Source organism: Aythya fuligula, chromosome 18 (genome assembly GCF_009819795.1).
Source record: "Aythya fuligula isolate bAytFul2 chromosome 18, bAytFul2.pri, whole genome shotgun sequence".
NCBI classification, from domain to species: domain Eukaryota; kingdom Metazoa; phylum Chordata; class Aves; order Anseriformes; family Anatidae; genus Aythya; species Aythya fuligula.
Genome location: NC_045576.1, coordinates 1,944,944 through 1,972,763, shown reverse-complemented (window position 1 = coordinate 1,972,763; position 27,820 = coordinate 1,944,944). Strand labels below are relative to the sequence as shown.

Below are 27,820 nucleotides of genomic sequence, written 5' to 3'. Positions count from 1 at the left end.
ATTTATTTTTATCCATCCTGATAAATAATTATTGCTGACTTGTATTAATGATACTTCTAAATGCTGCAAATGCTGCATGGATTTTTTTCAGAAGCATTTTGCATACTGATGAATGAATAATTATTTTCCCAACACTATTCTGAAGGTGAGGGTGGATTTTATGCCCGTTTTGCCTGATGGACCGTTGTTAAGCTGTTAGAAAAAATGTAGCTGACAGTTTGACGCCTCAGGCCATGGACAGAGTAGCACTGGTGTTCTGCCATGTCCCAGCCGCTCACCAAGTGCAATTTTGAGAAGACCAGGTTGTGAAAGGCTTGGCTTATGCAAGGAGCATCACAAAGGAGCTGTGCCTGTCCTATGGAGGACAATGTTGTCACCTGGGGCATTCAGCTACTTGACCGTGAGACTTTTTCTTCCCGACAGTGCTCTCTCCTCTCATGCCAGCTAGTAGCGGTGTGCCCACAGATGAGTCCTGCCAAACCCCTGGCATGTCACACTCAGGCAGGGTGCCGTGGGAAGGGAGTCAGTACCACACTGTAACCACGGGGAGAGGAAATACCGTGCTGAACAGCCTTAAAACTGCAGCTTCCCAACTCAGTGCTGGAGTCCATAGCCACGCTGTCTCTCTCATTCTCTGCTCAAGATTCTGTCCTGGGCGCTGTGCTAGGAAGTGAGGGTGGGAGGTGATGTAGATGACGGGCAGTGTTATTGTGGGACTCAGCAGAGCAAGGTGAGGCTAGGCTAGCCCCTTAAATTAGGAAGAGAGCCTAGGCTTTCTAGAGCCAGCTAACGGATGGGAGGCAGCTGTACGTGCACTGAGTTATGAGCATGGCCTCATCTACAGATTGAAGGTGGGAGGAAAGTGAGCCTGAATCCTTGCCCAGGGCATGCTTGATTGAGCTTGGGAAAGGGCACATGTACAATCCCCTTGGTGTGGAGCAAGGGAGAGAAGCTGGCAGGTGTTTGTTTAAATCACTGAAAGCTTTAGCTTCACATCCCACAAGTCTGAGCTCTAAAGAATTCGGGTGAGTGGGATGTTAAGAACTTTGCAGGTAGAGCTGAAAGTTTTGCTGGCAGAGAGCATACCATGGTTTATTCCGTGGTTATGGTGCTGGGTGTGGAGCAGCCTTACAAAGATGAGCATCGTGCCATGGCTTTGGCATCTCAGACCAAAGGTGACCCTGCTGGTGTTAGTTGGTCTGCTCAGCTGCCCCCTGTTCCTGGGCCACAGGCAGCGCTGCCTTCGCTCTCGTTTGCCTTCTGTAGGCCCAGGAGGTGGGGGAAAAAGTATGTTTGGAGGAAGAGAGCAAGGACAGGTAACTGGTGAGCTTGGGGAGGAGGCTGATCTGTCTGGAGAGGAGTTTGGACAGATTAAGCAAGGAGACGTGGAGGGAAACGAGTTCTCGTGAGCTCATAACTTGCCTGTATACTGAGGTGGGAATAAGAAAGGAATGAAATTGTGGTATTGAAGGAGCGCGTTACAGAGCTGCTTTAGTGTGGTTAAATAGCAAGCCTTAATTCAGGCTCTTGGGTTCTGCTTTAGTTTGCAAACAGGTTTCGGATAGGGAGGAAAGTCGGTGCAAAATAGACGAAAAGCACCAAAATGCACACCTGACCTGGCACAAGAAGTGCTGGCTGTCGCTTGCTGCCCACGGTGGTCATTAACTGGTGTGTGCTGCTGGGGAATGGGCTGTGCTTGTAGGCTGCGGAGGGGCCTGGACCCTCTTCGTGGTCAGATAGGTGAGAGCAGCAGGTAACAGACGGACTGCCAGGACTGAAAGCAAGCAGCTAAGTTCTATGAAAACCGTATCCAGCCATCGCTGACTCCATTTCCACTCATCTGAACCAGAGCTAGACAATGCCAGGATGAAAAGAATTAGACTTTTTTTTGTTTCTTTCCCCTGCACCAAAGCCCTCCCACCCCACAAGACCTCTATTTTCACGAAAATCCAGCTTGCATGATGGTGCTGCTTTAAGTTTCAGAAACGACTATAAATACTTTCAGGTTTGTGACTGCATTTATTTGCCTCTGCAGCTGAAATGCTAAATGGTTTAATTCCTTTTATTAAATTCAAAGAGATGAAACTGGTTTTGAAGTACTGGATCTTGGGTAGGCCAGTTCAGGCTGAAACTTCTCCTAGTGAGGATTTCCCAGATGGGCTTTAACTGCCCTAATTTAAGTGCCGGGGAGTTGATCTGGTGCTGCTCAGCTCTACTCCTGGCGAGGGCAGAAACAGAGACCCTGAGAGAGCAGTTATCTGCTCTGAACATGGGTAAATGAAATGCCTCCTGGGTGTACCTGTCCTCTTCCACTGAGTGCAGCACTGGTCTCCTGCCGGAGCAGCTAACCTTATTTTTAACTACCTTAGCTGTTTTCCAAGCAGGCATGATTCAGCTCTGCTGAATTCACCCTGCTTAGCTGAACGAGCCAAACCGTTGCCAGCTGCTTTGAGGACCTCTCTCCAATTCTGTTACTTTGTGCTAAAACAGTTCTGGAGCTTTAAAATAATAGGCATAGAGGAAGTGTGCATCTGGCTTGGTATGAAAATCTCTTCCCCATATTTCATGGCATTTTCCCCATAGGCTCTGAGATGTGAAGCTCAAGATTGGAAAGCTTGCAGACAGGGGAATGGAAGTAATGATGGGATTGAAAATCTGAGCACTTCTGCAGAAACTCTGTTGAATTTTGAGGGCTTTTATTTTATTTTCCATCTGTACCCTTCTTCCTGGCAAAATTTGTAGGTTTTCAGTTTAAGATCTTGCTTCTTATGTGGATGGTCACTCCTGAAAGAAAGAAACGAGACTTCTGTCTATTGTAAGCTTTTGCAGTTGTGAAGTTCATGTTGTACAGCACAGAAAGAAAACCTCAGGCTCCTTCAGGATGGCTTTCCTCCTAGGTTCTGTCATAACCTGCATGGTATTTTTGAAGAATAATCATCATCTTATCCATACCAAACTACCTTGCAAGGGCTAAGACTGGAGAAAGTTACTTAGTGTTGTGGGTTTCTTTGTTATTTGGCAAAAATGTGGAAAACCGTGTGAAACTAATAATGCTGTCGCCCTTTTTCCATGTTACTCAAGGTCCATCTGTCATCTTGTATTTTATTTGGAATTAGTTCTTTGCATAAACACAGGTTTTAGCATTTTGCGCATGCAATGACAAGTGAATAACTTTCTAAAATTAAATAAGCTTCTATGAAGTGAGTTAATAGTTAAACTAAACCTACTGACATTAATAATTTGGGATGTAACTTGCAGCTGGAATGCTTGCTTGCTAACATATGCGTTTGTTTGTTTGCAATGAACAGCCCGAATCACCTAAACCCGTGAAACATCAGGCAAGTGTTTTTCTTTATGCTTCTAAAGTTTTGTAGGTGAACTTAATACATCATTTCTACTATTTTCTGTCCATTTGTATTTACCTGTACAAGCTTTCCCACATACTTTATTCAGCTAATAGTAAATTTAGTAACTATTTAACTGGTTTTGTAAGAGAATGGGCTGCTGAAGAGCACAGAGGCTCCTCAGCACCACCGAGCACTCCCACCCACCGGTGGGGGCTCTGCTCCTCTCAGCTGAACTCCTCTAGCAGGCTCTGCATCAATGTGCTGCTGAGAGTACAAAACTTCTTAATGCTAAGTAACCTACTAAATAAATGGTAAGGGTCAATGGAAGTGACAAAATACTTCTGGTTAACATATGATTTTGCCTGAATGTTTTTATAGCTGCTTGGGTAACCAGAGAAAGACTTTATTCTCAAGTGTGTAAGGCTTGGTGCAACCACTCACCTGAAATCGGGCATCTCCCCTGACCTACCGAGGTGATGCTTATTCACTGTTGCTGCCTGAATTAGCGTTTCCTTGTTGGAGCTTCTGCTGCACTTAGCTCCAGCCAGCCCACGGGCGAGCAGCTAACGCTGCCTGCTCCCCAGTCCTAGCCCACAAGCAGCAGGAATCACAGCGCTGCTGGGGCGTAAAGGGGCACAAAGAGGAGGGCTGGGTGGAAGCTGAGGGTAAGACTGTGGAAAGAGATGAACGATTTGTTCCCACATGTTATGCAAGGTACACGTTCCAGTCTCTAACCTGAGGTGGTAAGTGATGCCTTTTTGTCACGGGCACAAGCCTTTACATAGAGAGAAAGCTTTGCAAGAGCTCCGTGTGGTGTAACCAAGGCCTGGTAACTCAAGAAGCTGCCACGAGTCAGTTCAGCTGATTGTATTCCTCCCCTTGCATTTTCTGAAAGCTGGCTGTGGTGCAACTTGCAGTGGGGAGGGGGGAGGAAAGAAACTGTGGTTTATTGGAGACACAAGTCCCATGGACAGCTGTGATGCCTTTGCTAGTGTGTGGTAACTTGCTAAGCCTCTGTAACCCAATCATGTGTCTGAGCCCCCATGGTCTCATTTTCAGAAGTTACAGACATTCTTAGTATTTAACCTAATCCTTCCTCCATCCAAACCTCAGGCAGTTCTAAGTTTTTCTGTTGTTTTTTTGCTAAAGAATTTCTCTGTTCCAAAAATAAATGAAAGAGTTGAGTTTAACCCTCCTTTTGCTTAGAATTAGCCTGCCAGGGTTGAGACATGCTGCTTGTTGCCAAACATTTGAAATGTGTCAGTGGAAACATGCTAATCCAGAAGTGTTGATATTGCATAAACCATAATCATTAACATTTCTGTTTCGATGTCATTTTGAACTACAGAGTGGATCCCTGTTGTATGTGAGTAGCATGTAGTTTCCCTGCCTCACCCAGGCTTCACAATGAACCGAGTCACTGGGATGCTGGTTTTTCTGAAACTGAGACAATAAGCTCTCCTTATCTTGCCATTGCCCTGCATGAAATGTTGCATGACTTCACTTTTTCCACAATGTTGCGATACTGCTTTTTCCAAGTTCTGGTTAGATGCCTATGCTGGAGATATGCCTACAGGCCAATATTAAACTCTTTCCAAAGCACTAAATGCTTCTTCAAATCTTCTTCAAAAAGGTTTTTGAGTGTAAACCAATCTTTCTAGAGATGAAAACTACGAAATCCATTTAAAAATTCCCACCACTATTCTTCTCTGAAGCTGTTCTGTGCTGCGCGAGAGGTTTGCTCTTAGATGGCCACATGAAGTCTGCCTGTGAACAACTGCAGCGGCTCGCTAGGCTGTGATCGCTGCTTGTCCTCACTGTTTTCACCCACGTCTGAGGACACAACTGAATGTTTTCTTCAGATCCCATGGGATACACATAGATGTGCTCTTAAGAGCTCTGCATTCAGTTGCAGAACTCGAGTGCAATTATTTTATGACTTGCTGCAGAAGTTCCTGTGCACGAAGCTGCATTACTGTTGTGGTGCACAGAGGCACTTCAGAGCTTGGCATCGAGTGCCTGGAGTGCGCTGCTTGCATGCAGCACCGTGATGCTCTTCAGTGGAGCTGCATTCTGAAGTCAGTGTGCTTTCTTTTCCAGAATAGCTAGAATTTGAAATGTAAGCTGTGACATGCTTGCTGCATTTAATATACGTAATGTGGCTTATTTCAAGCTGTGTACAGCATGGTAAGCAAGCGTCCCACTTCTCGTTTAGTGTCTGAACAGGAGCTGGTCGTGTGGCTGGGAGAGGGGACGGGTGGAGTGGTGTCAGCAAATGCTCTTTTTTTTTTTTTTTTTTTTTTTTTTTTTTTTTTTTACTACCTGCTGCCTTTGCACAGCAGCCTTTTGAATTGCAGATGTCCATGTAGCGGCTATAAGTGATTTAGTTTTCCTCCAGTTGTGATTTTTTTTTTTTTTTTTTTTTACAGTCCTTAGGAGCTCTTTTAAATAGATAAAGGTGGTAGACCTGACCTGTGGTGTGTAGGCACGCCTGTGGTGTGTGGCCTGACTAGCGGTGTGTTCAGGGCTGAGATGAACACATCCATTTCTTCTTTAGTTACCGTAGAGTTCAGAGAATTTGTAGTCCCAAAGGGAATACGTTTGGATGTAGACAAGCTTTGGGCAGATAGCCTGAGGTCCCATTAGAGAATGAGCAGCCATTTGTTTGCAGAAGGACTTGAAATATATTTGAATATAAAAATAAAAGCCTCTTTCAGGTGTTAACTAGTGACTTTTAAAAATTCCTATGTAAGAATTGACCTCGTGGAAGTCTCAAGAGACTTACTTCCATTTGTAATTGCTCAGTGTGCGGTCTTCATCCATGCTATAAATAATTGGAAAAAGCAGGTTTATGAACACAAACTTCATTTTTTTAAACTACATTCCAGAGACATACCGCTTCATTTTTTTTTTCTTAAACCATCCCTCAGAGCAGGAAAGCAATATCATATTTTCCTATGTGCATACATGCCTCTTGGGCTCATGGAAGCAGCACAGACGGTTTTTGTTACCAGACCTCTTCATGGACAGCAGTTGTAAAAACTGTTGTGCAATTTCCTTAAGATAAGTACTTTGATTTCCACATCCATTGGCCTGAACTTAAGGAAGCATTAAAAAAAATGCATTAAAGCTGCTGAGCAATTTTGGCTGAATTGGGCAATTTGTAAATGATCTTTGTGTTCGGCGTTGCTGGGTTCCCATTATGCCATTGCGGTGTACTTTTCAGGTGCATTCACTTTAGGTCAGATGTTGCAACGACATGAATGTAAAGCTGATGGAAAATGAGCACTTTGCTGATTTAGAAGTTGATATAAAAAAACATGAGTAGGTTGTCAAATCACTAACGAGATGGTGAGTCACCTTGCACTAAAATCTTAGAAGTTAAATTTAATTTTATTTCTCCCAAGCACATGAAGTCTGTGCCTACTTTCATTAGCCCTAAATGTGAATTTTGTTTTCCACGTTCAATGATTTGTGACATCCATTGACTCCTGTTCGGTCACCTCTGTGTGTGTGTACGTGTGTGTGTGTGTGCTCTTAAATGACAACACAAAACACATTCTTCACTGATTGGAAGAGACTATTGGCAGATCTAGCAGTGAGGGGGAAGGATGGTAACCTCCTTCTGAAGATGGTATCACTGCCACAACCTGGGTAAAATGACTGTCAGGAAGAAGCAGATTATAGGAAGCCTTCATCACATGAGCACTGTGTTTATGTCCATTCGCTTCTCTGTTTGTATGGTTTTTAGGGGGAGCTGGAGCGTCAGCTTCTTCAGGCAAATCCCATTCTGGAATCCTTCGGGAATGCAAAGACGGTGAAAAACGACAACTCCTCCCGCTTTGTGAGTTACTCCTTTTCTATTTATAGTCTGTAAATCTGGATTACTGTTCATGGAGATACTCCTTTTTAGGAGCTTAAGTAGTATCAGAAGTTTTCTTTGCTCTTTCCTCAGTGACTTCAGGTTTGGTTATAAGGCTGTCTGCGTTGTGTTGCAGTCACTGAAGATGCATCCTCGTTGGCTTTTGGCAAAACTTGCTTTAATTTTATCTAGTTTCCAACCTCCACTATCCTTGAAATGATAATAGCATTAGTAACATAATGAATGCAACTATGCTGTCAATATAAACTGTGGTTTGCATTCGCAAATTACTGCTGTATGTCTATAAAGGGTGAAGGAATAGAGCATCTCTAGGATTTGGCTAAATAAATATCTTTCCTGTCAATAGCTGTGACTGTATCAGTTGATTTAGAGAGAATATCCACAATTAAAATAAAGAACCAAACTTACATATAAAAACACTTCTAAATCTCGGTGTGCTTCTGACCCCTTTGCTGAAGAGAAGCCAGAAAGACAGCGTGACTTGACGTCAAGGTGTAGGGCATTCTCACACAGTAGGTTGAGTTTTGTTGGGTCAGTGCCTCGTTTTGTTGGAAGTAACTCTTTGTGTTCCATTGTTCTGAAACCAGTAGTGGAATTTGGGATAAATAGCTATTTAACACTTTAAAAAAAAATTCCCTTAAGAAAAAAAAAGCAGTCTCCTATTTTCAGGGGAAAGAGGCTTTTAGTACTGCTTTATAACTGTGTGGGAGGCTTTAAGTCTTTTTGCAAGAACTGAACTAAAATTTACAGAACAAATGAAAGATTTCTTGGCTGCCTTGATGTTTCAACGGTTGCTTGGATTTATTTGTATGAACTCAGCTCAAGCGATAAGGACTCTGGAAAGTTGCATGATTAAATCCTTCAGATTTATCAATCAAGGAGGGAGAGCAGAGTACTGTAGAAATTCAACTTCAGTAACTTTTTATAGCCACATTACTTAAACTACTGGCTGATGCTCATATAAGTTGCATTAGTATTCATAATATCAACAGGTTTCACTGTGCAATAATTCTTGATTCTGTTTCTCGAATCCATCAAATATTGTACTAATTTAATGAAGATACTTTTTTCCTGCAAGATGTTAGCATCTGCTCTGCGTTATGTTGAAGCCTGCATTGCCATCGTGAACATGATCACTCAGATGGCTCCAGCTCTATTTTTATAAAGGAGCAAGTATAATGCATTCCAGATGGTGTGTCTTCATGCAAATAAAAAAAAAAAATCTGACTTAAAAAATGTCTTCCCACAAAGTGAGAACTGCTGTTGTTCAGCACACACAGGCTTAACAGTCTTTACTGTGCAGCGTGAAGAGGCCAGGCTGTGCCCTGTTTGCTGATAATGCCCGGTAACACTGAAATAAGGCTAGTGTTCAGTCACTTTTTTCCCCTCACCTCTACAAAATGCTTGTATTTCCTGTGCTTCAGGAAATAAAGCCTGGAGCTTGCAGTGGATAGGGAAGTTTTGGAATATGGACCTGACAAGACAAATGCTGCTTCCCTCCCTACACGGTTTAAAAAAAGCCATGTACTTCAGTGCTCTAAGGGTAGTGTAAACAGGATCCCGTTGGAGACTAATGGTGGTCATTAGCTGAGAGATTAAAGACTTCAGAGCAAGGCTTGCCTGTGCTCATTGAAAGGGCATATTCATATTTCACTCTCAGGAAGATGAGCTAGATCAGTGAGCTCTCTAGTATCGGCTTCAGTGGTTACTGAGCTTGGAGGCTGAGGAGGTCCCTGTCCCCTGGGGGGCATCTGCCTTAACGGGCTGTGTTGCCTCTGTGTGTTTCATTCGTGGGGCTGGGGGCTCGGCAGCAGCAATGTAATAACTTTGAAGTGTGAAATAGAGTAGAGCAGTTCTGAATTATACCAGAGTTACACCAGGCTAGACCTTATGTAGTGCTTCGTGCTTGCTCTCACACGAGACATGACAACCCAAGCTGTGTCACTCTGAGAGGTATCTCTGTGACCCATGGTGGGAAAAGCTGCCAGCTGCCTTGCTGGACATGCAGGTACTGACATGTGGTATATCGAGCTTATTGGCTGAATTTCAGCAAAATGATGGTTTTATCTGTGTAACAGTTACAACTGTAGCTTTCAGGATGGTTACTGAACAAAAAATACAGTGCTTTAGTTCAAAGTTGAGCTTAGAGCATTCTGTTTCTTCATACCCAGAAATCTGTGTTCAAGTGCCTGGTCTCTTATCGGGTGTGCTTGAAAACAAGCCCCGATCTTTCCAGCAGTTGTTTCAGTGCCACTGACTTTCCAACCAAACTGCACATTAAGCAGTAGGGTTGTAAGCATTGAAGCCAATGTGAAATACTCCAACAGTTCTCCTAAATCTTGGAGAAATCCCTGAGCTGAGGGTGTGCAACTGAGTCAGAGCAGTTGCTGTGCTCTGAGGCCGAGTCGAGGTAAGGCTGGCTTGGGTGTTCCTTTCTCTGGGTGCCCTGGCCTGGCTGGGGAGAGAAGCACAGTCAGTCATGCACACACAAACCTTTTTGGTATGAATGGGCCACCAGGGAACCAAGAGGTCAAAGGTGTTCTGGTAAGTGATGGTTTGAATGATTGCGGTGACTTGTTCAGGTGTTGTAATTCTGCAGCACGGCAGTGCACTGCAGAAACACTTAGTGGGTCAGGCCATTGCTGGAATACATCTATTCTCCACATTGTAGAGCAGAATATTTAATATGGAAATCCCGTAGTACATTCCTTGAGTGAAAGGGTTCTGCCAAACAGGAATTCTCTTTAACATACTAATAGCAATAATCTGTCAGACTTGAGATATGGGAGGCCCTGGATAATGATTTCAAGAAAGCTTTCAAAAGGGCTCCACAGAAGATATTAGTAGGTGACTTTGAGCAGATATCATCAAAAGAAGCATTCAGCTGGCTGTTAGCAAATTGCTGTGATACTCCCTGAGCTCCAAAACCTGTTTCTGTGTAGATAAGACTCTAGAAGTTGGATGTGATGAAAATGGAGATCCTGGTGTGGTTGCAGAGTATTTCCACTGGTTTCTTCAGACACTTGCATCCAGGGAAATACTTACCAGTTTCATGAGCACAGACACTAGAAGTGGTCCAAATCCAAGCCAGAACCAGTGGGGAACATGTGTGGCAAGCGACAAACCAGGCTGGGGAACTGAAATGGCTTGAAACTGATTAGTTTCAACTCTGAGACCCAGTACCATGTGTTCACTTGCAACCAGTTTCTTCCCAAAAGCCAGTGTGTGGGGGAAGTATGCTCTGTATTTTCTCCTTTGTGGGGAAAAGGAGATGTGTGTGGAAGAAAGGGGTGCGTTGTCTCTCTAGGTCCCTTCTTTACCACCACTAGACAAGAGACCGTGGAGGTAGCAGGCAGCCCAGTCCTGGGGCAGGGAGTAGAGTCGTGATGTAGGCAGCGTGTGGAGATTTGGGATTGTTGCAGGTAGAGCAAATGCGGGCGTGCCTGAGGATGTTGGTGTTCGATAGAAACGTGCACACTGAAACTCTCAGCGTTGCTCTACTGTCACTTAACGTGTTCTGTCAGTGTGAGAGCCCTGGTGCGTTGGTCTTCAGAAGGTGTTTGAATGCAGAGTGATGCGTTCCGCTGACGTGACGAGTGCGCTGAATGGAGATTTCATTTGAACTTGTGTGAAATGCTTATTACCCAACATGCAGGTTGCATTGTTTTCATACAGACAGCTGAGTTGTTGTAATGAAAAAATAAGTACTTACAGAAATCTTTTTTCTTTGCAGGGCAAGTTCATTAGGATTAACTTTGATGTTACTGGTTATATTGTCGGGGCCAACATTGAGACATGTATCCTCCTTCGTGCTATGTCAGTGTGAAATGCAAGTTTCAAATGTTTTTTTTAACCCTTGAATTTGTTGGAATGTAGTGAAAGGTTACCATATTTCTGGATTCCATTGACAATGTCTCTCTTTTGTTTCAAAATAAGTGCTTGAATGTCATAAAGCCAGCATGCTTCCTCAGGCTTAGAAATTGGATATACCAACGCTTAGCACTCTGAAATCTGCTGCAATTTTAGGCTAGACTTAAAAACAGGGTTTGTCAAAGGAATTATTTCAAGTGTGCTTGCTCTACGTACGTTATCTTTTTGGAAGGATGCCAGTAAAAATACACTTTCCTAGCTGGAACCGCTGTACTGTGCCGAAGGCTGCCGCTCAGCGCTGCAGGAGCAGCTCTCCGCCAGGATGGAGATGGTGCTCAGCAATGAGTGACGGCGCTGGAGGTGCTGTCCTGCCCGTCACCTTCTGGTTTCACGGGGCTTCTGGATACCAGGGAGGTTTGGCGACACAAGGCTTACTGCCAGTTAATGCTGAAGCCTAATTCAGTTGTAGTTCTAAGGTCCATTTTTATGTGTGATTGCATAAGAACAAGTAAAAACACTTATCCTGAAAGCCTTCTCTAAAGTTGTTTTCTAAGAATGTGTAAACTTTCCTAGTCTGTTTAGCTGCTTCTCTGTGGGGAATAGAAACAGGGTGGCCATAAAGTTATGAAATGAAGAGCCTTGGTAAACAATATCTTGTGAGTATTAATCATAAACATTGATGCAATTAAGCTTTCATTCTGTGCCTGTGAGTTAAACTGCTTCATTTTTAAGGATAGTGTGTGTGTTTGGTACTGTCATAAAATATAAAAATTTCCCAATAAGGCTGGGAAAAACCTGCAGTTATTCAAAATATGCTTTAATGTTGAACAATTTTTTTTCAGTTTGGTGCTTAGGGACAGGAACGAGGGCAATTCTTGCTTTTATGAAAGTTTCGAATAGTTTTGTCCAGAGGTTTATGAGAACAGGAGGACTTATCTTTTAGGGAATTCTTTCTTCATCACAGGAACTTGCCCTTGTGTCATTTCAAATAGTGGTCCCACATTCGTTTTACAATATGGAATATCAAGACATGAACATTTAAATAACACAACAGCTTGTTGCAGCTTACTAGAGACTATCAGCTGCACAAATTTGAGTTTGGAAACTTTTTAAAGGCAATGAAGAATAGTCTATTAAAAAAAAAAAAACGTACTTGAAAGAAATGCTGAATGCACTAGAAAGAGTACTTTAGTGTTCAGCAGCTGCTGGGTTTTTGTACTTCGAGTAGGACTCAAGTCCTAATAGAAGAATGATTGAAAAAGAATGAGACCAGCTCCCCCTCCCACTTAGGTCTCAGTGATCCCTTACAGACATCAGCTGCGTGTGGCGGGGAAATGTAGACAGAATCCAAGAAACGAGTTTGCTGGAATTAAATGTGGGCTTCTGTCTGTCTGAAATTGAAATCCCTCATTTCAAGTTACTGATAGTTTGTATTGGATGTAGTCCTGTCATTAGTATGAGAGTTCCTTTTGGTCCTTATGTAATTATATAGCCTGCTTTGAGTTCTGTGTGCACTGGGTGGCTTTTTTTACCCAAAATTTTAGAGCATCCTTGACTCTAGCTGTAATCAGACTTGTTGGAGAAGTCTCGTGCTGTTCGTCAGGCTAAGGATGAGCGGACATTTCATATCTTCTATCAATTGCTAGCTGGAGCAGGAGAACACCTCAAGTGTAAGTTAAGAATCTCACTGTTTAAATCTGTTGCATTTGTGTGCTGAGTTTGTTATTCTAGTGTTAACGCAGTTGAGTTTGAACTATTGTTTGGTCTTGAAACAGCGAGCTTTAAAAGAAGAAAGAAATGAAAAGCCAGGTGGCTTGATTTTGAAGTAACTTCTGTGTTTTGTCAAGTATGCTGTCAAACAACTGTTGCATTTCAAGCAAACGGCTGCTATTTGACAAAGTCTTGTTTGGGCAGGCTGGTGTCTTCAGTCTCTGGCCAGGAATCGCTGGACTGAAACAGCAGTGTGCTCCCAGCTGATTAATAACAAATCTGGTTGGCAGTGCCTTCAGACTAGGAAGAATAGCAGCCATTTTGTCAGTTCATAATGAAACCATGAGGTTCGCCCTTTGCAGTACTGTGCTGGTTATCTTCTACCCTTTTCTCCTGGTAACTGGGGATTCCTGCTAGGCTGTGATAAGTGAAAATGTTTGAAGGTACAGACTTCAGAGAACTGACCCACTTTTTGTCCTGTGTTAAATAAACTTGCATTTAGCATCCTTGATGTGTTTATCATCAATACCCAACTCCACTTCTGCTTGTGTCTGTTACCTTCAATAGACTTCCAATAGAGATGCTTGTTTTAGGGTACTTTAAATAGGGATTTATTATGCTAGACCTGAGTCAGGTAATGTTCTTTTTACAGGCATAATACATTAAAGAGCTAATGTAGGATGCTTCAGGTAGGTGTTCTGGGAATCTGGCTTCAGCTTTTAGGGTATATTCATGTTTTTAGTTTTAAAAGAATGAATTACTAAGCTGGTATGATGGCTTGTAGCCGTAGTTGAGGAACTGATTTGTAAAGCATAGGCTGTATGTTTAGTGAAAACGGTGTGCAGGTGGGTGTGAACAGCAGTTCCTTAGCTTGTTTTTCTTCCTCTTCTCCTTTCCCCCAAATACAGCTGATCTGCTGCTTGAAGGATTTAACAATTACAGATTTTTATCTAATGGCTACATCCCCATTCCTGGGCAACAAGACAAGGATAACTTTCAGGAGACTATGGAAGCAATGCATATCATGGGATTTTCACACGATGAGATCTTGTGTAAGTTAAGCCTCTTAGATTGTTAAAGTGTACTTTTTGTCCTGTACATGTGTGTACACACTTGCAAATTTAGTCAACAGATTTAACGTTGTTTCAGTGTCTTGACAGCCTGCATAAATGTTAACATAAGCTTACAGCTGAGTTAAAGCCACTTGCCTAAAATGTGTGATATAAAACTATTTCCTTTCTGAACTTGTGCTTCAAGTTTGGAAGGAAAATGATATAAGTAACTGAAGAAAAATTTGCTAAGTTGAACTCTCTTCAATTAAACTGGTGTATATGTCTCTTGTTAACACAGCAATGCTGAAAGTGGTGTCTTCAGTGCTACAGTTTGGGAATATTTCCTTTAAGAAGGAGAGAAATACCGATCAAGCCTCTATGCCAGAGAATACTGGTAAGTTGGTCACGCTTTTACGGCTTCCTTTAACTTGAGCTGCAGTTTTCTTCCTATCGTTTGTTTAGTGCTTATCTTTGAGTACAGAGCAGCCTTCTGAGCTTCCTTGTTAAAGTTTTGTGGAAAAAAGGTGCCATGATTGCAATGGTAGTAGCCAACAGGTAATTATTAAAACTCGCATCTTCCATTCTCATAATGCAGACAAATTCAGATATCCATCAACAGAAATGATGCCGTTTTCATTGCTTCTAAACTTTAAGTATTTCAGTTGTAGTCCTGTTTATTGCTATCTACAAAGACTTAAGCACTAGGAAAAAGTGCATGCTTAAATCCGTTTGTTTTCTTTGGTTCCTGACAGCAGTTTTCTTGCCAATGATAAGAACCCTGGAGCCAAGCACAACTTCCATAGTGAAATGGCTGAACATAAGAATGCTGTATTTCAGAAAATCTGATTTCTGAAGTGGTGTGATAGTGTGACTAAAATTTATCAGTACCCTAAATGCAATGCAATCAGCATTTTGAGGAGTTCTTTCTTTCTTCACTAAAATAGCTGATGAAGCAGTTCTCAGATCTTGAATTTAGTACTTCAGTTGTGGCCTTTTAAAGGCTGTCATGGAAAGTCAGCTTTGAGAACTGACCTCAGTGCACGGAGCAGTAAGAATCATTCATGAGACCTGCTGCACATGCACGAATCAAATTCTTGTCTGTCTTGTTTCATAATTGCCCTAAATTGCTGTGTGCACGTACTGCTTGCAGTGTCCAAAACTTTTGTGATTTCCCAGGGCAGTGACCTGCTGCTCCAGCGAGCAGGTATGGATTAAAGCTCGACAATCACTGACTGGACATTTGGCTTGCAGTTGTCATTTGGGGTTTTGCAGGGAGGAAGAAAGCTTGGGTGGGGGACTGGGTTTTGGGGCTTTTAGTGTCAGCTGAGGCAGTTCAAAGGAGTATGTTTCCATTTAAAAGGTGGAATGTATAAAAGATATAAATGCCTCTTACTTTCTGACTATCTTCACTTTTGTTTTATTACTGTTGTTTTTGGACATAGAATTCTAAAGGATAAGTATATCTATATAGATACATAGTAGACCTATATCTCTATCTGTATATCTATATCCAATAGTGTGCTATTGAATATAGAATTTTAAATAAAGTGAAGATGCTGAAAAGATCAAATTGCAGTTAAGGCATGTTGCTGTTCTGCATTTAAAATCTAATCTACTAGGTTATCTGGTTATATTTTTTACCATATCTTTTTGAAGATACTGAATAAAACTGATCTTCATCAGCTTGTCATCTGTATTGTCACATCTCACTGATGGGTTTTCCTAGTATACTACAGAGAAATAAGTGTCATGACAGTGACGAGTTTAGAGGTGTGTCTGAAATAGGGCAGATTTGTGTCCCCATAGACAGGAAGGAATTCGTGTGGGTAGTAAAGATGTGAACCTAAACAATGTGGATGAAAAAAAGAAAAAGGAAATAGTTAAAGACCCATTTCAAGTATAAACATAAGAGATAGCAAAAAGTTCATATAGTAGTCCTGGAGGAAGGGGGGAGGGAAGCTGTTTTTACAGAACCAATTCACATTTGTCAGGTTTAGAAGCCTTTCTTCCGAAAGGTTCATAAACAATTTCATAAGGTTTGCACTTGAACTACGATACAAGCTTTTCCAGCATCTTTGCCTTATCCAGAAATTAAAACTGAAGTTGGATAGCCAGGGCTTGCTACAATTAGTGGACATTCCTCAGCTGTAAGTGAACAAGACAAGTTGTATGTTGTTTTTGGTGCAACATTGATCAAGAGTAAAAAAAAAAAAAAAAAAAAAAAAAAGAAACAATCCTACATGTCAGTGATGGAAATTGCACAGAGCTTTTAAATGATCTGACTGAAGGAGGGAAACCAAGTGAGTGAAGTAGCATGGCTCGGTGTTGTCTCTGCCTTTCTGGGCTGCAATTGCACATGCTGCCGGCTCATGTGGAGCTTCTCATCCACCAACACCCCCAGGTCCCTCTCCTCAGGGCTGCTCTCAGCCCATTCCCTGCCCAGCCTAGATTTGTGCTTGGGATTGCCCCAGCCCAACGCAGCACCTTGCCCTTGGCTTTTCTGAACCTCATGAGGTCCACACAGGCCCACCTCCCAGCCTGCCCAGGCCCCTCATGACGGCAGCCCTTCCCTCCAGCACATCGACCGCACCACGCAGCTCAGTGGCATCAGCAGACTTGCTGAGGGTGCACTCAGTTCCCCTGTCCATATCCCTTACAAAGATATTAAACAGTGCCAGTCCCAGTGCTGACCCCTGAGGAACACCACTCATTACTGATCTCCACCTGGACACTGAGCCACTGACCACAGCTCTGAGTGCAACCATCCAACCAGTTACTTACCACCCAGTGCTCCGTCTGTCACATCCATGCGGCTCCAATTTAGAGACAAGTGTATCATGGGGGACAGTGTCAAATGCCTTGCACAAGTCCAGGAGGGTGATGTCAGTTGCTTTTCCCTTATCCGTCAGTCCTGTAACCCTGTTGTAGCAGGCCACCAAATTTGTCAGGTGCGCTCTGCCCTTAGTGAAGTCCAGTTGGCTGCCACCAGTATGGCTTCACTAAGGGCAGGTCGTGCCTGACAAGTGCTCGTGTACGTAGCTAAAGTGAAAGGAATACTCAGTTGGTGATGCCATGCTAACTTCACTGATGCAGCTACGTTTTGATGTATGAGCCATTGTAATGAAGGTATAGCAGAGAGAATTGCAGACTTTAAAACCAAGTAGTAGCATTTTGAATACCATATAAAAACATCCTCTGCTTTTATGTTGGTATTATCTTTTTTAATGTAGGTTTATAAAAAATATTTTTATTTCAACAGTAAAACAATGAGCTGCTAGACTAGAAAGCTAGAAGGTTGAAATACTTACTGAATACAGTGTGGAAAGCTTCCTGCTAAAGGGCAGCACTTACCCAGACCTAAAAATATCTTCAGCGTCACTTTCATTTTTAGAAATTTGGAATCATAAGCACCTAGCCTATTGGAAAGGTTATTTGGAAAAAGGGGTTGATGCAGTGAGAATATCTGATGAGGGTGTGTGTAATGCATAATTTCAAACAATGAACCAGGACACCAGGAGAATTCAAGCTGTCTAAAAGTGAGCTGCTGTATGCGTTATTCTAAGCAATTTAACACATGGGTTTATAATATTTTGTATAAACAGGGTATTCTGCTATAGTCTATAATACGAGCATTCATAGCATTATGCTGCCATACCTGCCTAAACTGAAGCACAGGTTTTTAAGGAACCTTTAATGTGATGGAGTTGACGTGTGACACCATGCTGTGCTTTTTTTTTTTTTTGGAGGTGAGAAAATGCTCCCATTAAAGTAATAAAATGAAGACCTGTGTGTGGGCAATAGACTGCTGCATGACCTCCTTGTAACTTTGTGAAATGTAGCATTTTCCACATTCCCTTAAAGAAGTTCAGTGGGTACTTCTGTAGACGTTTGCGTCAGCTTTTGGGATGAAGTCCCACAGACACAGGCTTTGCAGTAGGGTAGGTCTGTCCACAAGAGAAGTGCATCTTCCTGACAGCTATTTTGAATAGCTGTTAAATTTTTCAGTTGGTGCATGAATGCCTTTGTCAGTAGCATGTTTCACCCGTGTTGCTAGCTGCTGTGGAGGATTTCAGCACTTACATTTATTACTTCAATTTCCAGTTGCACAGAAACTCTGCCATCTACTGGGAATGAACGTGATGGAGTTCACCCGGGCCATACTGACACCACGCATCAAAGTCGGCAGAGATTACGTTCAGAAAGCCCAGACCAAAGAACAAGTAAGTTGTGGTGCTTTAAAGATGAAACAGTACCTCATCCTGATTCCTCCTTAATAAGAAAAGGTGGGATTAAATGTTTACTGCCACTAACGTTTGCTGTCCTCACTAAACATCCTTTAAGTGGTAAAAGTCAGTGGTAGAGTAAAAGAAACTTCCTTTTCCTTAGCCTTCTGTTGGTTTTATCCTTTCATGTAGTTATACATACTAAATGCATAGAGCCTTTGTTTTTATGGTACTGTTTAGAAACACATGACCACAACATCAAGCTGCATACTGTTTCGTCTGCTTGTTTTCTTTCCCCAGGGGTATTAACGCCATTGAACTTCTTTTGTTGCTCAGTTATTTTTGATAACATCCATGTCCATGTTCTTTTGATGACTTTTCCAGAGTAAATAAATTTTCCTGTTTGCATTTTCAGGCAGACTTTGCAGTGGAAGCTTTGGCAAAGGCCACCTATGAACGCCTCTTCCGCTGGCTTGTTCACCGCATTAACAAAGCTTTGGACAGGACCAAACGACAGGGAGCGTCTTTTATTGGAATTCTGGATATTGCTGGGTTTGAGATCTTTGAGGTACTTTAAAACACTGATCAGATTTTTCTTTTCCTCTCCATGTTACTGTGCATTCAGGATTAACTGTAGTGCTACTAAACTCATGCATGTTCCAAGGCTGCAGAAGGGTTTTGGAGTTTGTAGCACATGAATGCTTTGACAACCCTGAATTACAGTGCCAAAAAATCAAACAGTGAACCGTTCTCTGATGTGATGTTTCTACAACAGTTATGTTTCCCTATTACGTGCTAGTTCAGTATAGGTACCAGGGAACATAAGAGACTTTGAATAATCCTTTTTCCACTTTTCTTTACAATGTCCTTGAATGTTGCAGGGCTTTCAGGGAATTTCCTTACAAGGTCAAATTTTTGACTTCCAAATGTGGTAAATCCTGCCACTGAATTATTCTTGCTTACGAGTGTTATTTTTGTAGTTGAACTCCTTTGAGCAACTCTGCATTAACTACACCAATGAGAAGCTTCAGCAGTTATTCAACCACACGATGTTTATCCTGGAGCAAGAGGAGTACCAACGAGAGGGTATAGAGTGGAATTTCATTGACTTTGGACTGGATCTGCAGCCTTGCATTGACTTGATCGAAAGACCTGTGAGTTTGTGCATTAATAATACTCTAAGGAGGAGGGGTTCATCTCAAGCGTTTGTCTTACAAATTGTAGGACTGTACAGAGATTTCTTGCAAAGCTATTGTGGAAACAGTTAACTTGAATGCTGAATTCCAAGGCCTAAAATGCCATGTATTAATAAAAAGGATTTATCCTTAAGGGATTTTGACCCAGTGTTAGGGTAAAACACTCTGCTGAAGATATTAAGCAACTATTTTTATACCTTTTCCCCTGTACTAACGAAGTCTTTAGTCCTTCCACTTTCATATTAAACCATGGCAGTGCATTATAGGAGCTGTAGTGTGGTGGTTTAGTAAGAAAGTTTTTCAAGTCTTAAGGTAAAACTTTGAAATCAATAGAAGAAATTCTGAAACCCCATTTAGGATAAACTTTCTTGCAAATCTGCCTTTTGAATAGGACAGTAATATTTTAAAGGTGGTGTTATCACTGCACTTTGATATTCTGGCTGCTCAATATATGGAAGCTGAAAAAGACTTCAAAGCAGTACGAACAGCTGGTTTCAGGAGGGGACTGGGAGAACTGAGGATCATAATTCCTGGAAGGTTCTCTTTGTACGTCAGAAGTATGCTGCCAAAGTTATTTTATGACTGTTTAATTAAAACTAGAGCATTGCAGTTACTGCTCTGTACATTCATCTGTGCGTACTCTAGAGTACCCAAAGTTGACAGTGCCAATGATGCTGTGCATCCTGAAGAGCAGAACAGACACACTCTGGCATTGGTGGTTTTTTGTTTGGTTGTTTTCTTGTGTTGCAGTAACAAAAGGGAAATCTTATTTCAGTTATCAAAATGTTGCATTTTGAGAGTGGAACTTAAAATTCTGTCTCCTTGGAAGGTAAAATCTCTGCCAAAAAGACTGGAGGCTTCAGAATGGGGGTGTTCTCAATATGCAGATGGTTTAAGTGAATATTCTAAAATGCATTAAAGTACTTTTTTTTTTTTTAAAGGAAATGTCAGCATAGTCTTAATTGTTCAGCAAATGAAGTATGTGATGCTATGTAGTAGGCAAATATAAACATCTTCAAATGTTTAATTTCTGAGTTCATTAGAAACTTTTGAAATACAAATCTTTATGAACTATTTTTCCATTCTGTTCCTGTGTATATCGGTCTGTCTTCCCTGAGGAAAATGATTGTCAAACAATTCTACAGCTGTACAATGCTAGTGTTGCTTGTTCCCTACTTCATTCTAAGAATAAACAAACCCTCTAATGGAGTAGTGTATGAAACTGCTGGCTGCTGAAGTTAAGCCTGCTGAATCCCTCTGGATGCTGCTACTGCATATCAACACGAGGCTTGGCAAGGGAAGGCCTCATGGCTGCCACAGTAGTATCAAGTGGCTGGGAGGGATAATTGTCTTCAGTTTTGCCAACATTAAAGCATGACAGTAACTACTGTGGAAACCTGGGTGAGCTGCTGCATAGGTATGTGCTGTAGAAATGTTTGGAAGGAAACTCTGGAGGTCATCTATTCCAGTCTCGTCTGAAAGCAAGGCTTCAGGCAGTACTAGGTCAGCTCTATCAGAGTCCATATACATTGGAATGAATTGGTTTGAACCAGTCAAAATGCCTTCATGGAACTGAATTCCCCCACAGTTTGCTTTAATTTATACCAAACTAGAATCAACTTTTTATTGTGGCATTCAATTACATGTTTTGAATACAAAATATTATGAAATATATGCATATTAAATAGTAACACAAATAAAATACATCTGAATTTCAGGCAAATCCTCCTGGTGTGTTAGCATTACTGGATGAAGAATGCTGGTTCCCTAAAGCTACTGACAAAACATTTGTGGAAAAATTGGTCCAAGAGCAAGGAACCCACTCCAAATTCCAAAAGCCAAGACAGCTCAAGGACAAAGCAGACTTCTGCATTATTCATTATGCAGGGAAGGTAAGAGTTAAATATTAGATACTTGGTTAGAAACATTGGTTTAAGAAAAGTATTATGAGGTGTGAAGCTACCAAATTTAGAAGTACTTGTGCAAGAAGGTGGCCTGGTTTTGTTTTTTTGGACATGCGGGAGTGCTCTGATGGAACTCTTGTTACCAAATAGCAGACAGAAGTTAAAAATAATAATATTAAAATAAGTAAATATTTCAATTCCCTGAAATTTTGTTGTCAGGTCTTAGAGGTGAGTTTTTTCAGGGCTTACTAGAGTGGTCTATTCTGAGTATGTTTCCAAGTTGATAATGCATAAGTAGGACTATGTCAGTACTATCTTGTTCAACTTTATTCCCTCAGTTCAACACAAGACTGTTTGTTCCCTTCTATAGCTAAACTGATATCTTTTCACCTTTACTATTAATTCAACCTTCATTTTTCTGCTGAGGGGCAGAGCGTGGATGCAATGTAAACTGGTCCATGAAGCAGCCATGTAATCCTTGTCAGCATTTTGTAGACATTTCATGATCACCAAGTCTATTCTGTAGGGTCATGCTATGTAACCAGTTTCATAAATAGCTAAACTTAATCCTAGTACCATTTCTTGGAGAGCTGGGTGATCACCAACCACATGAAGTTTAACAAAGGCAAGTGCCGGGTCCTCCACCAAGGACGGGGCAACCCTGGCTGTACGTACAGACTGGGCGATGAGACGCTAGAAAGCAGCCCCGCAGAGAGGGATCTGGGGGTTGTGGTTGGCAGCAAGTTGAATATGAGCCAGCAGTGTGCCCTGGCAGCCAGGAGGGCCAACCGTACCCTGGGGTGCATCAAGCACTGCATCACCAGTCGGTCGAGGGAGGTGATTGTCCCACTCTACTCTGGTGTGGCCTCACCTCGAGCACTGTGTGCAGTTCTGGGCACCACAGTACAAAAAGGACATTGAACTGTTGGAGAGTGTCCAGAGGAGGGCAACTAAGATGGTGAAGGGCCTAGAGGGGAAGATGTATGAGGAGCGGCTGAGGGCACTGGGCCTGTTCAGCCTGGAGAAGAGGAGTCTGTTCTAGTCTGTTCTAGTCTGTTCTAGTCTGTTCTAGTCTGTTCTAGTCTGTTCTAGTCTGTTCTAGTCTGTTCTAGTCTGTTCTAGTCTGTTCTAGTCTGTTCTAGTCTGTTCTAGTCTGTTCTAGTCTGTTCTAGTCTGTTCTAGTCTGTTCTAGTCTGTTCTAGTCTGTTCTAGTCTGTTCTAGTCTGTTCTAGTCTGTTCTAGTCTGTTCTAGTCTGTTCTAGTCTGTTCTAGTCTGTTCTAGTCTGTTCTAGTCTGTTCTAGTCTGTTCTAGTCTGTTCTAGTCTGTTCTAGTCTGTTCTAGTCTGTTCTAGTCTGTTCTAGTCTGTTCTAGTCTGTTCTAGTCTGTTCTAGTCTGTTCTAGTCTGTTCTAGTCTGTTCTAGTCTGTTCTAGTCTGTTCTAGTCTGTTCTAGTCTGTTCTAGTCTGTTCTAGTCTGTTCTAGTCTGTTCTAGTCTGTTCTAGTCTGTTCTAGTCTGTTCTAGTCTGTTCTAGTCTGTTCTAGTCTGTTCTAGTCTGTTCTAGTCTGTTCTAGTCTGTTCTAGTCTGTTCTAGTCTGTTCTCCTTTAATTTCAAATATTATTAATGTTATCTATTCATTAATGTTTGGTGGCGCCAATTAGATAATTGTAGCAAAATAAAATAAATGTGTTGCTTCAATATTTAAAATAGTAACTTTAGAAATAGTCAATCACTGTTGCTACAGTTAATAGTAAATTAGCTGTGAAACAAAAGATTACCTTTAGGTAATCAAAATGAAGTAAAACATCTTGGTACCAGAGTACAAAGAAGTAATTGTTTGGCAGCAGCCAGCCATTCTTCAGAACATTGCAGGCATTTCTGTGATGCTGACTCTGCATTGACTTACCTTCTTCTGACAGAAAGTGCTTTTCAGTTACCAGTCGGAGTGTGTATGTCCTTCAAAAGTGAAATCCTTGTAAAATATCTTTCTGCAAAAAAGACTAGGATGCTCTCATCTGATTTTAGATGGTGGGAGTATTTGAATTTGGCTTGCCTTCCAAAGTCCTTATTTAGAAATAGCTACCTTTTGGTCTTGTTGAAGCAAAACCATGCTACCCAGAGGTTGTTAGATTTTTATTTTTTAGGGCTCTCTTTTGCATTGTGATGAAGTCCATGTTGGTAGCATGGAATTTGCAACTGCTGAGCTATAGTTTCATGGCAAAACCACAGAACTGTTTCTTTCAAAGATAAGATCTCTCCTTGTTTTGTTTATAGAACAAAAATGTTTACGTAGATCTGTTATAGTGAAACTAAAAATTTATTTTTTCAGCACGTTCTCAGTTTAACCTAGGCATTTATGTACAGTAATTAAGGTCTGTGTCGGAGTTCTTTCTACATCTTCACAGCAAACAGCAGAGCCTTATTTTGTCAATACTGCCAAGCTGAGAAATGTATGCTAGCTACTAGTAAGCAAAAAGTCAGATGAAGTTTAAATTAAATTCATTATTATTTACTTTTACTCTTTCAATAGATCAATACATTTTAGTGGTACTTTGAAGTACTCTAAGGAGAGACAACTAAGTTCTGCCAAGCGAATATTTAAAAGAATGGGAGAAGAGTTATCAGTATACTGTTTCGAAAGCTTATTTTTAAAGCTAGAAAATCTAAAATTAAGGCTGGTAGTATATTGTGACCGCTTGCAATTTGTCTGCTCTAAAGGTAGACTACAAGGCAGATGAGTGGTTGATGAAGAACATGGACCCCCTGAATGACAACGTGGCTACACTCTTGCACCAGTCTTCTGACAAATTTGTTGCAGAACTTTGGAAAGATGGTAAGAGGTCATGCTCTGAGTACAGAAGTTGTTGGAGATTTCTCCTTGCTGGATTAGTTATCTTTTTGTGCCTGTTCTGTCCTCACTTCCACCTCTTCATTGTAAATATCTACAGTGTTTTCTCTATGGTTTAGTGCCAAAAATACAAGAGGGAAGCTGCGTTGCTCTTAGTATGGTCCTTTGCACATGTACCATTTCTGAGTAGCTGCTTCTCATATTCATTATTTGAACTGATAACTCACCTACTACTTGTTAACCTGTGTCAAATTTTATCTGTAGAATTATGTCTAAAATTCTTGACATGCTGCACTGAAGTCCTGAATATAAACAGCTGCTTCTTACATGAGCAGTACAGTGCAGGGGTGGGTGGGTGACACCCTGGAAAACTTATTTCCTGAAATAAAACTCATTAACAGCTAAACCAGTGCTTATATATTCCATATTAAAATCAAATGCAATATTTTGCCTACTGAACTGCACATTGCTGTTTAACCAGTTTTACCTGCACGTCAACAAATTTTTTTCCCAAAATGCTCCAAGAAGCAGAAATAACCAAATAACTACTAAGCAGGGACTGTTACAGTTTTTAACATCACAGTATATTAATATCAGTATATTTACATGTCATAGCGCATAAAGCCTGTACTTTCTTACTCCAGGAAAAATTCCAGCTTGTGATACAGGTGTTGCTGTAGGTTAATACAGAGTTCCCATCTTCTCAGGAGTACTTACTTGGCTCAGCTGCAGAGAGCTGTTACAATGAATATATTAAGAACTCTTTGGTTGGGGATCTGCTCCTTTCCTTTTGAGTACATGTGTAGAAATGAAAGTGGTTTGATCCAAATATTCAAAACCTGCTTCCACAGATAATTGAAATATGCATGGAATATGTTGTGGCCTAATGGCCTTTGTAGCACAGTTAAGTCTGCTTGCAATTGATAAACCTGTTCTGTATACTAACTGAAGTGTCTTGTGTGTCTGCTCTTCTGTCTTTCTGTTTTTGCTGTTTCTCTGCCTTAGAGATTCAGAATATTCAGAGAGCCTGTTTCTATGACAATATTACTGGTCTTCATGATCCACCAGGTGAATGGATATAAAAACCATAGGCCTCCTAAAGGCAGGGCTGTTGTATCTACAGGAAAACCATTTTTGCTCGTAGGCTTGCATGAACTTTTTCATTTCATGCTAAATTTAGGTATACCTCCACAAGGCAAATGTTCTGAGTGCATACCTATTCAGTTGCTGCTGCATACATATAGCATCTATATTATGCATTGCATTTAAGCATTGCAGATGAAAAGGTTTGTTGCTTCCTAGTTCCAGAATTGCTTCTTAAATGATAATTCTGGTAGCTCTAAGTATTTGAGACAATGCATAAGCTTTATAACACTATCAAGCTTCTTTCTGCAGTCCAACATTGACAAAACTCTGGATATTTTAGAATGTAGGTATGGTTTTTGAGAAGGGGAGGTGAAGAATCTATGAAAACTATCAGAAATGCTGCAGTCTTGTTAGTGGAGTATATAAAATAAATTTCTCCTTGACTTATCAGAGTCGTTCTATTTAAAAACATGTTTAATATTTCCCCTTGTAGAAATTGCATGCTTTTATTAAGGTATTAAAATTAAACCACTTACTTAGGTATTTTGAAGAAGCTTTAGATATTTTTATCCAACCTCTTCATCCTCCCCTTCTTCCTCTCCAAGTTTTGAAATGTGTGTGTGAAGCTTGTGCCTTCAACCTTTGCAATTTTTACTTGAAACCTGCTATTCTCGATATACTACATACTTCAGGCTGCAAGTGCTGTTTACTTAAAAATAATAATAATAATAATTACTGAGTGTGAGTTCAGAAGTTTTAGCCAATAGGTAATTTCATTCATGCTGTTCAGTGACTGCTCTTAACCTACAGGGAAGACATATGAACTTTAATATTGATTATTTCGATATAAATAACCTTAATATAGTTGGAGGACAGAGGGGAGCAAAAGACAAGACACACAAATCAAAATCGATTTATTCACAACATTGTAAAACTGTACGCGGTCTTAGAGATGCCAGATGCCAAAACAGAATGATGTCCAGTCGTTAGTGGTGTCTGTTGGGTATGTGCTGTTACATTCATCTTCTGTAAGATGAATTTCTATCCCCCTTCTTCTGTAGAACTCAATTAAAAAAACTATAGCTTCTGTAAACTTCCAGTAATTTCTATCCCCCTTCTTCTGTAGAACTCAATTCTGCTCCAAAATAAATATTTGGGATATGCACTTATGAACAACTTGCTACAGACTTATTCTTCTAACTCTAATAAGCCACATAGATTCTTGCATTTAAAACTGTGTGTGGAGGATCTGGGCTCTGCTCTGTACTACATGAGACTTGCAAGTGGTTATTCAAACTTGTTGCCCTGTATTTTTCTGCTTTTAATCTTCCTGTTTTGTATAGACTTTTGAAAGCCATGTGAGTACAAGTATGAAATAAAATACTGACACTTTCTGATTCTTTATATACAAAACTAATTCTGGTAGCGTTTCCCTTTGCTTTGATGTAATTGAATGTGAAGATAACATTACAAAAACAAATTACATATAATCTCTTGATTTCATGGAGAACCAATGCATGCTGTGTATTTATTCAGTACTAAGAAGTACCAGCTATTATTAAGATGTAAGCCACCTTATTCCATGTTTAAGCAAGCTGTTTAAATAACTGTTGACATGCACGTGGAATCACAGTCTTGTTCATGTTTTTGGCGTAAGGGTCTTAATGATGACAGTCAGATTTGGAATGCGTACTTCTAAAGAAGAAGCCAGGGAGATCCTTACCCAAAATGTTTCAAAATTAAACAAAACCTTTCTCTATTCTGATGCTTTGTGGCAGCTTTGAAGTGCATGGGTGTGCAGTTTTCTTGTTTTGAAAACCCTCTTTTGGTGAAGGGGAAATCTCCACAGATTTATATACAACTTGAAAGAATTATTCAAAATCTCTGACTAGCAAAAGTCGGGCAAATACTTTTTCCCCTCTTGTCAATGAAATAATACTATTTCCAACTCTTCTGTAAATCATTGTCCTCAAACAAATTTGAGCATTCAGTAAAACTCATACTTCACCTATATGATTGTCATAAGTGACTCTTCATTTTAAACAAATATGAACAGATAACTAATTCCAAATGTTCAACTCAAATATTTCATATTGTAAGAATACGAAGAATTGCCAGTTTCAAGGCAACTGTCTTTCTTAAAAGTTTACTTAAAGAAAATGGCTTTACTGGTCATGTAGAACTGCAAGTAAAGAGCTAGATATTTTAGTAGGTTCCTACTAAAGCTACACTACTCTGCTGTTTAAGTTTGTGGCTTCTGGTTCCACTGCTTCTGCACAGTGTCCCTAGTACCTGCTGACTGCCTTGCCTACTGATGGCATCTTCTGTCATTTGTTCCACAAAGCTTTTGCTGCTGCACTATTGCTCTTCTTTCTGTGCATCTTTATACCAGACAAATATTAAGGTTCACTTATTTACTTTCTCTTGTCCTTCCCAGTGGATCGTATTGTCGGTCTGGATCAGGTCACTGGAATAACAGAGACTGCTTTTGGCTCTGCATACAAGACCAAGAAGGGCATGTTTCGTACTGTTGGGCAACTGTACAAAGAGTCTCTCACCAAGCTGATGGCAACGCTCCGAAACACTAATCCCAATTTTGTTCGCTGCATCATTCCAAACCATGAAAAGAGGGTATGTGCTACAGACTACTCCCTGAATTCTTTCTCCTTATTAATAAGAATATTTATGTGCACTTTAAATTA

At 40.9% G+C, this 27,820-nt stretch overlaps 1 protein-coding gene across 5 annotated transcripts in view; it reads left to right on the top strand.

Moving 5' to 3' along the window:
* The window catches only part of MYH10 (myosin heavy chain 10), a 103,816-nt gene that overhangs the window by 50,760 nt on the left and 25,236 nt on the right, over positions 1–27,820 (top strand). For 2 of the 5 annotated variants that reach the window (XM_032199833.1, XM_032199834.1), the window contains exons 6-18: positions 3,309–3,338; positions 7,099–7,191; positions 10,964–11,027; positions 12,672–12,770; positions 13,719–13,862; positions 14,161–14,256; positions 17,964–18,082; positions 18,501–18,653; positions 19,066–19,239; positions 21,000–21,173; positions 23,903–24,017; positions 25,038–25,100; positions 27,556–27,749. In XM_032199833.1, coding sequence (XP_032055724.1) covers positions 3,309–3,338; positions 7,099–7,191; positions 10,964–11,027; positions 12,672–12,770; positions 13,719–13,862; positions 14,161–14,256; positions 17,964–18,082; positions 18,501–18,653; positions 19,066–19,239; positions 21,000–21,173; positions 23,903–24,017; positions 25,038–25,100; positions 27,556–27,749 — 1,518 coding nt within the window. The remainder of the gene's footprint in view (positions 1–3,308; positions 3,339–7,098; positions 7,192–10,963; positions 11,028–12,671; positions 12,771–13,718; positions 13,863–14,160; positions 14,257–17,963; positions 18,083–18,500; positions 18,654–19,065; positions 19,240–20,999; positions 21,174–23,902; positions 24,018–25,037; positions 25,101–27,555; positions 27,750–27,820) is intronic. The other 3 variants (XM_032199835.1, XM_032199837.1, XM_032199838.1) reach the window with 3 other exon arrangements.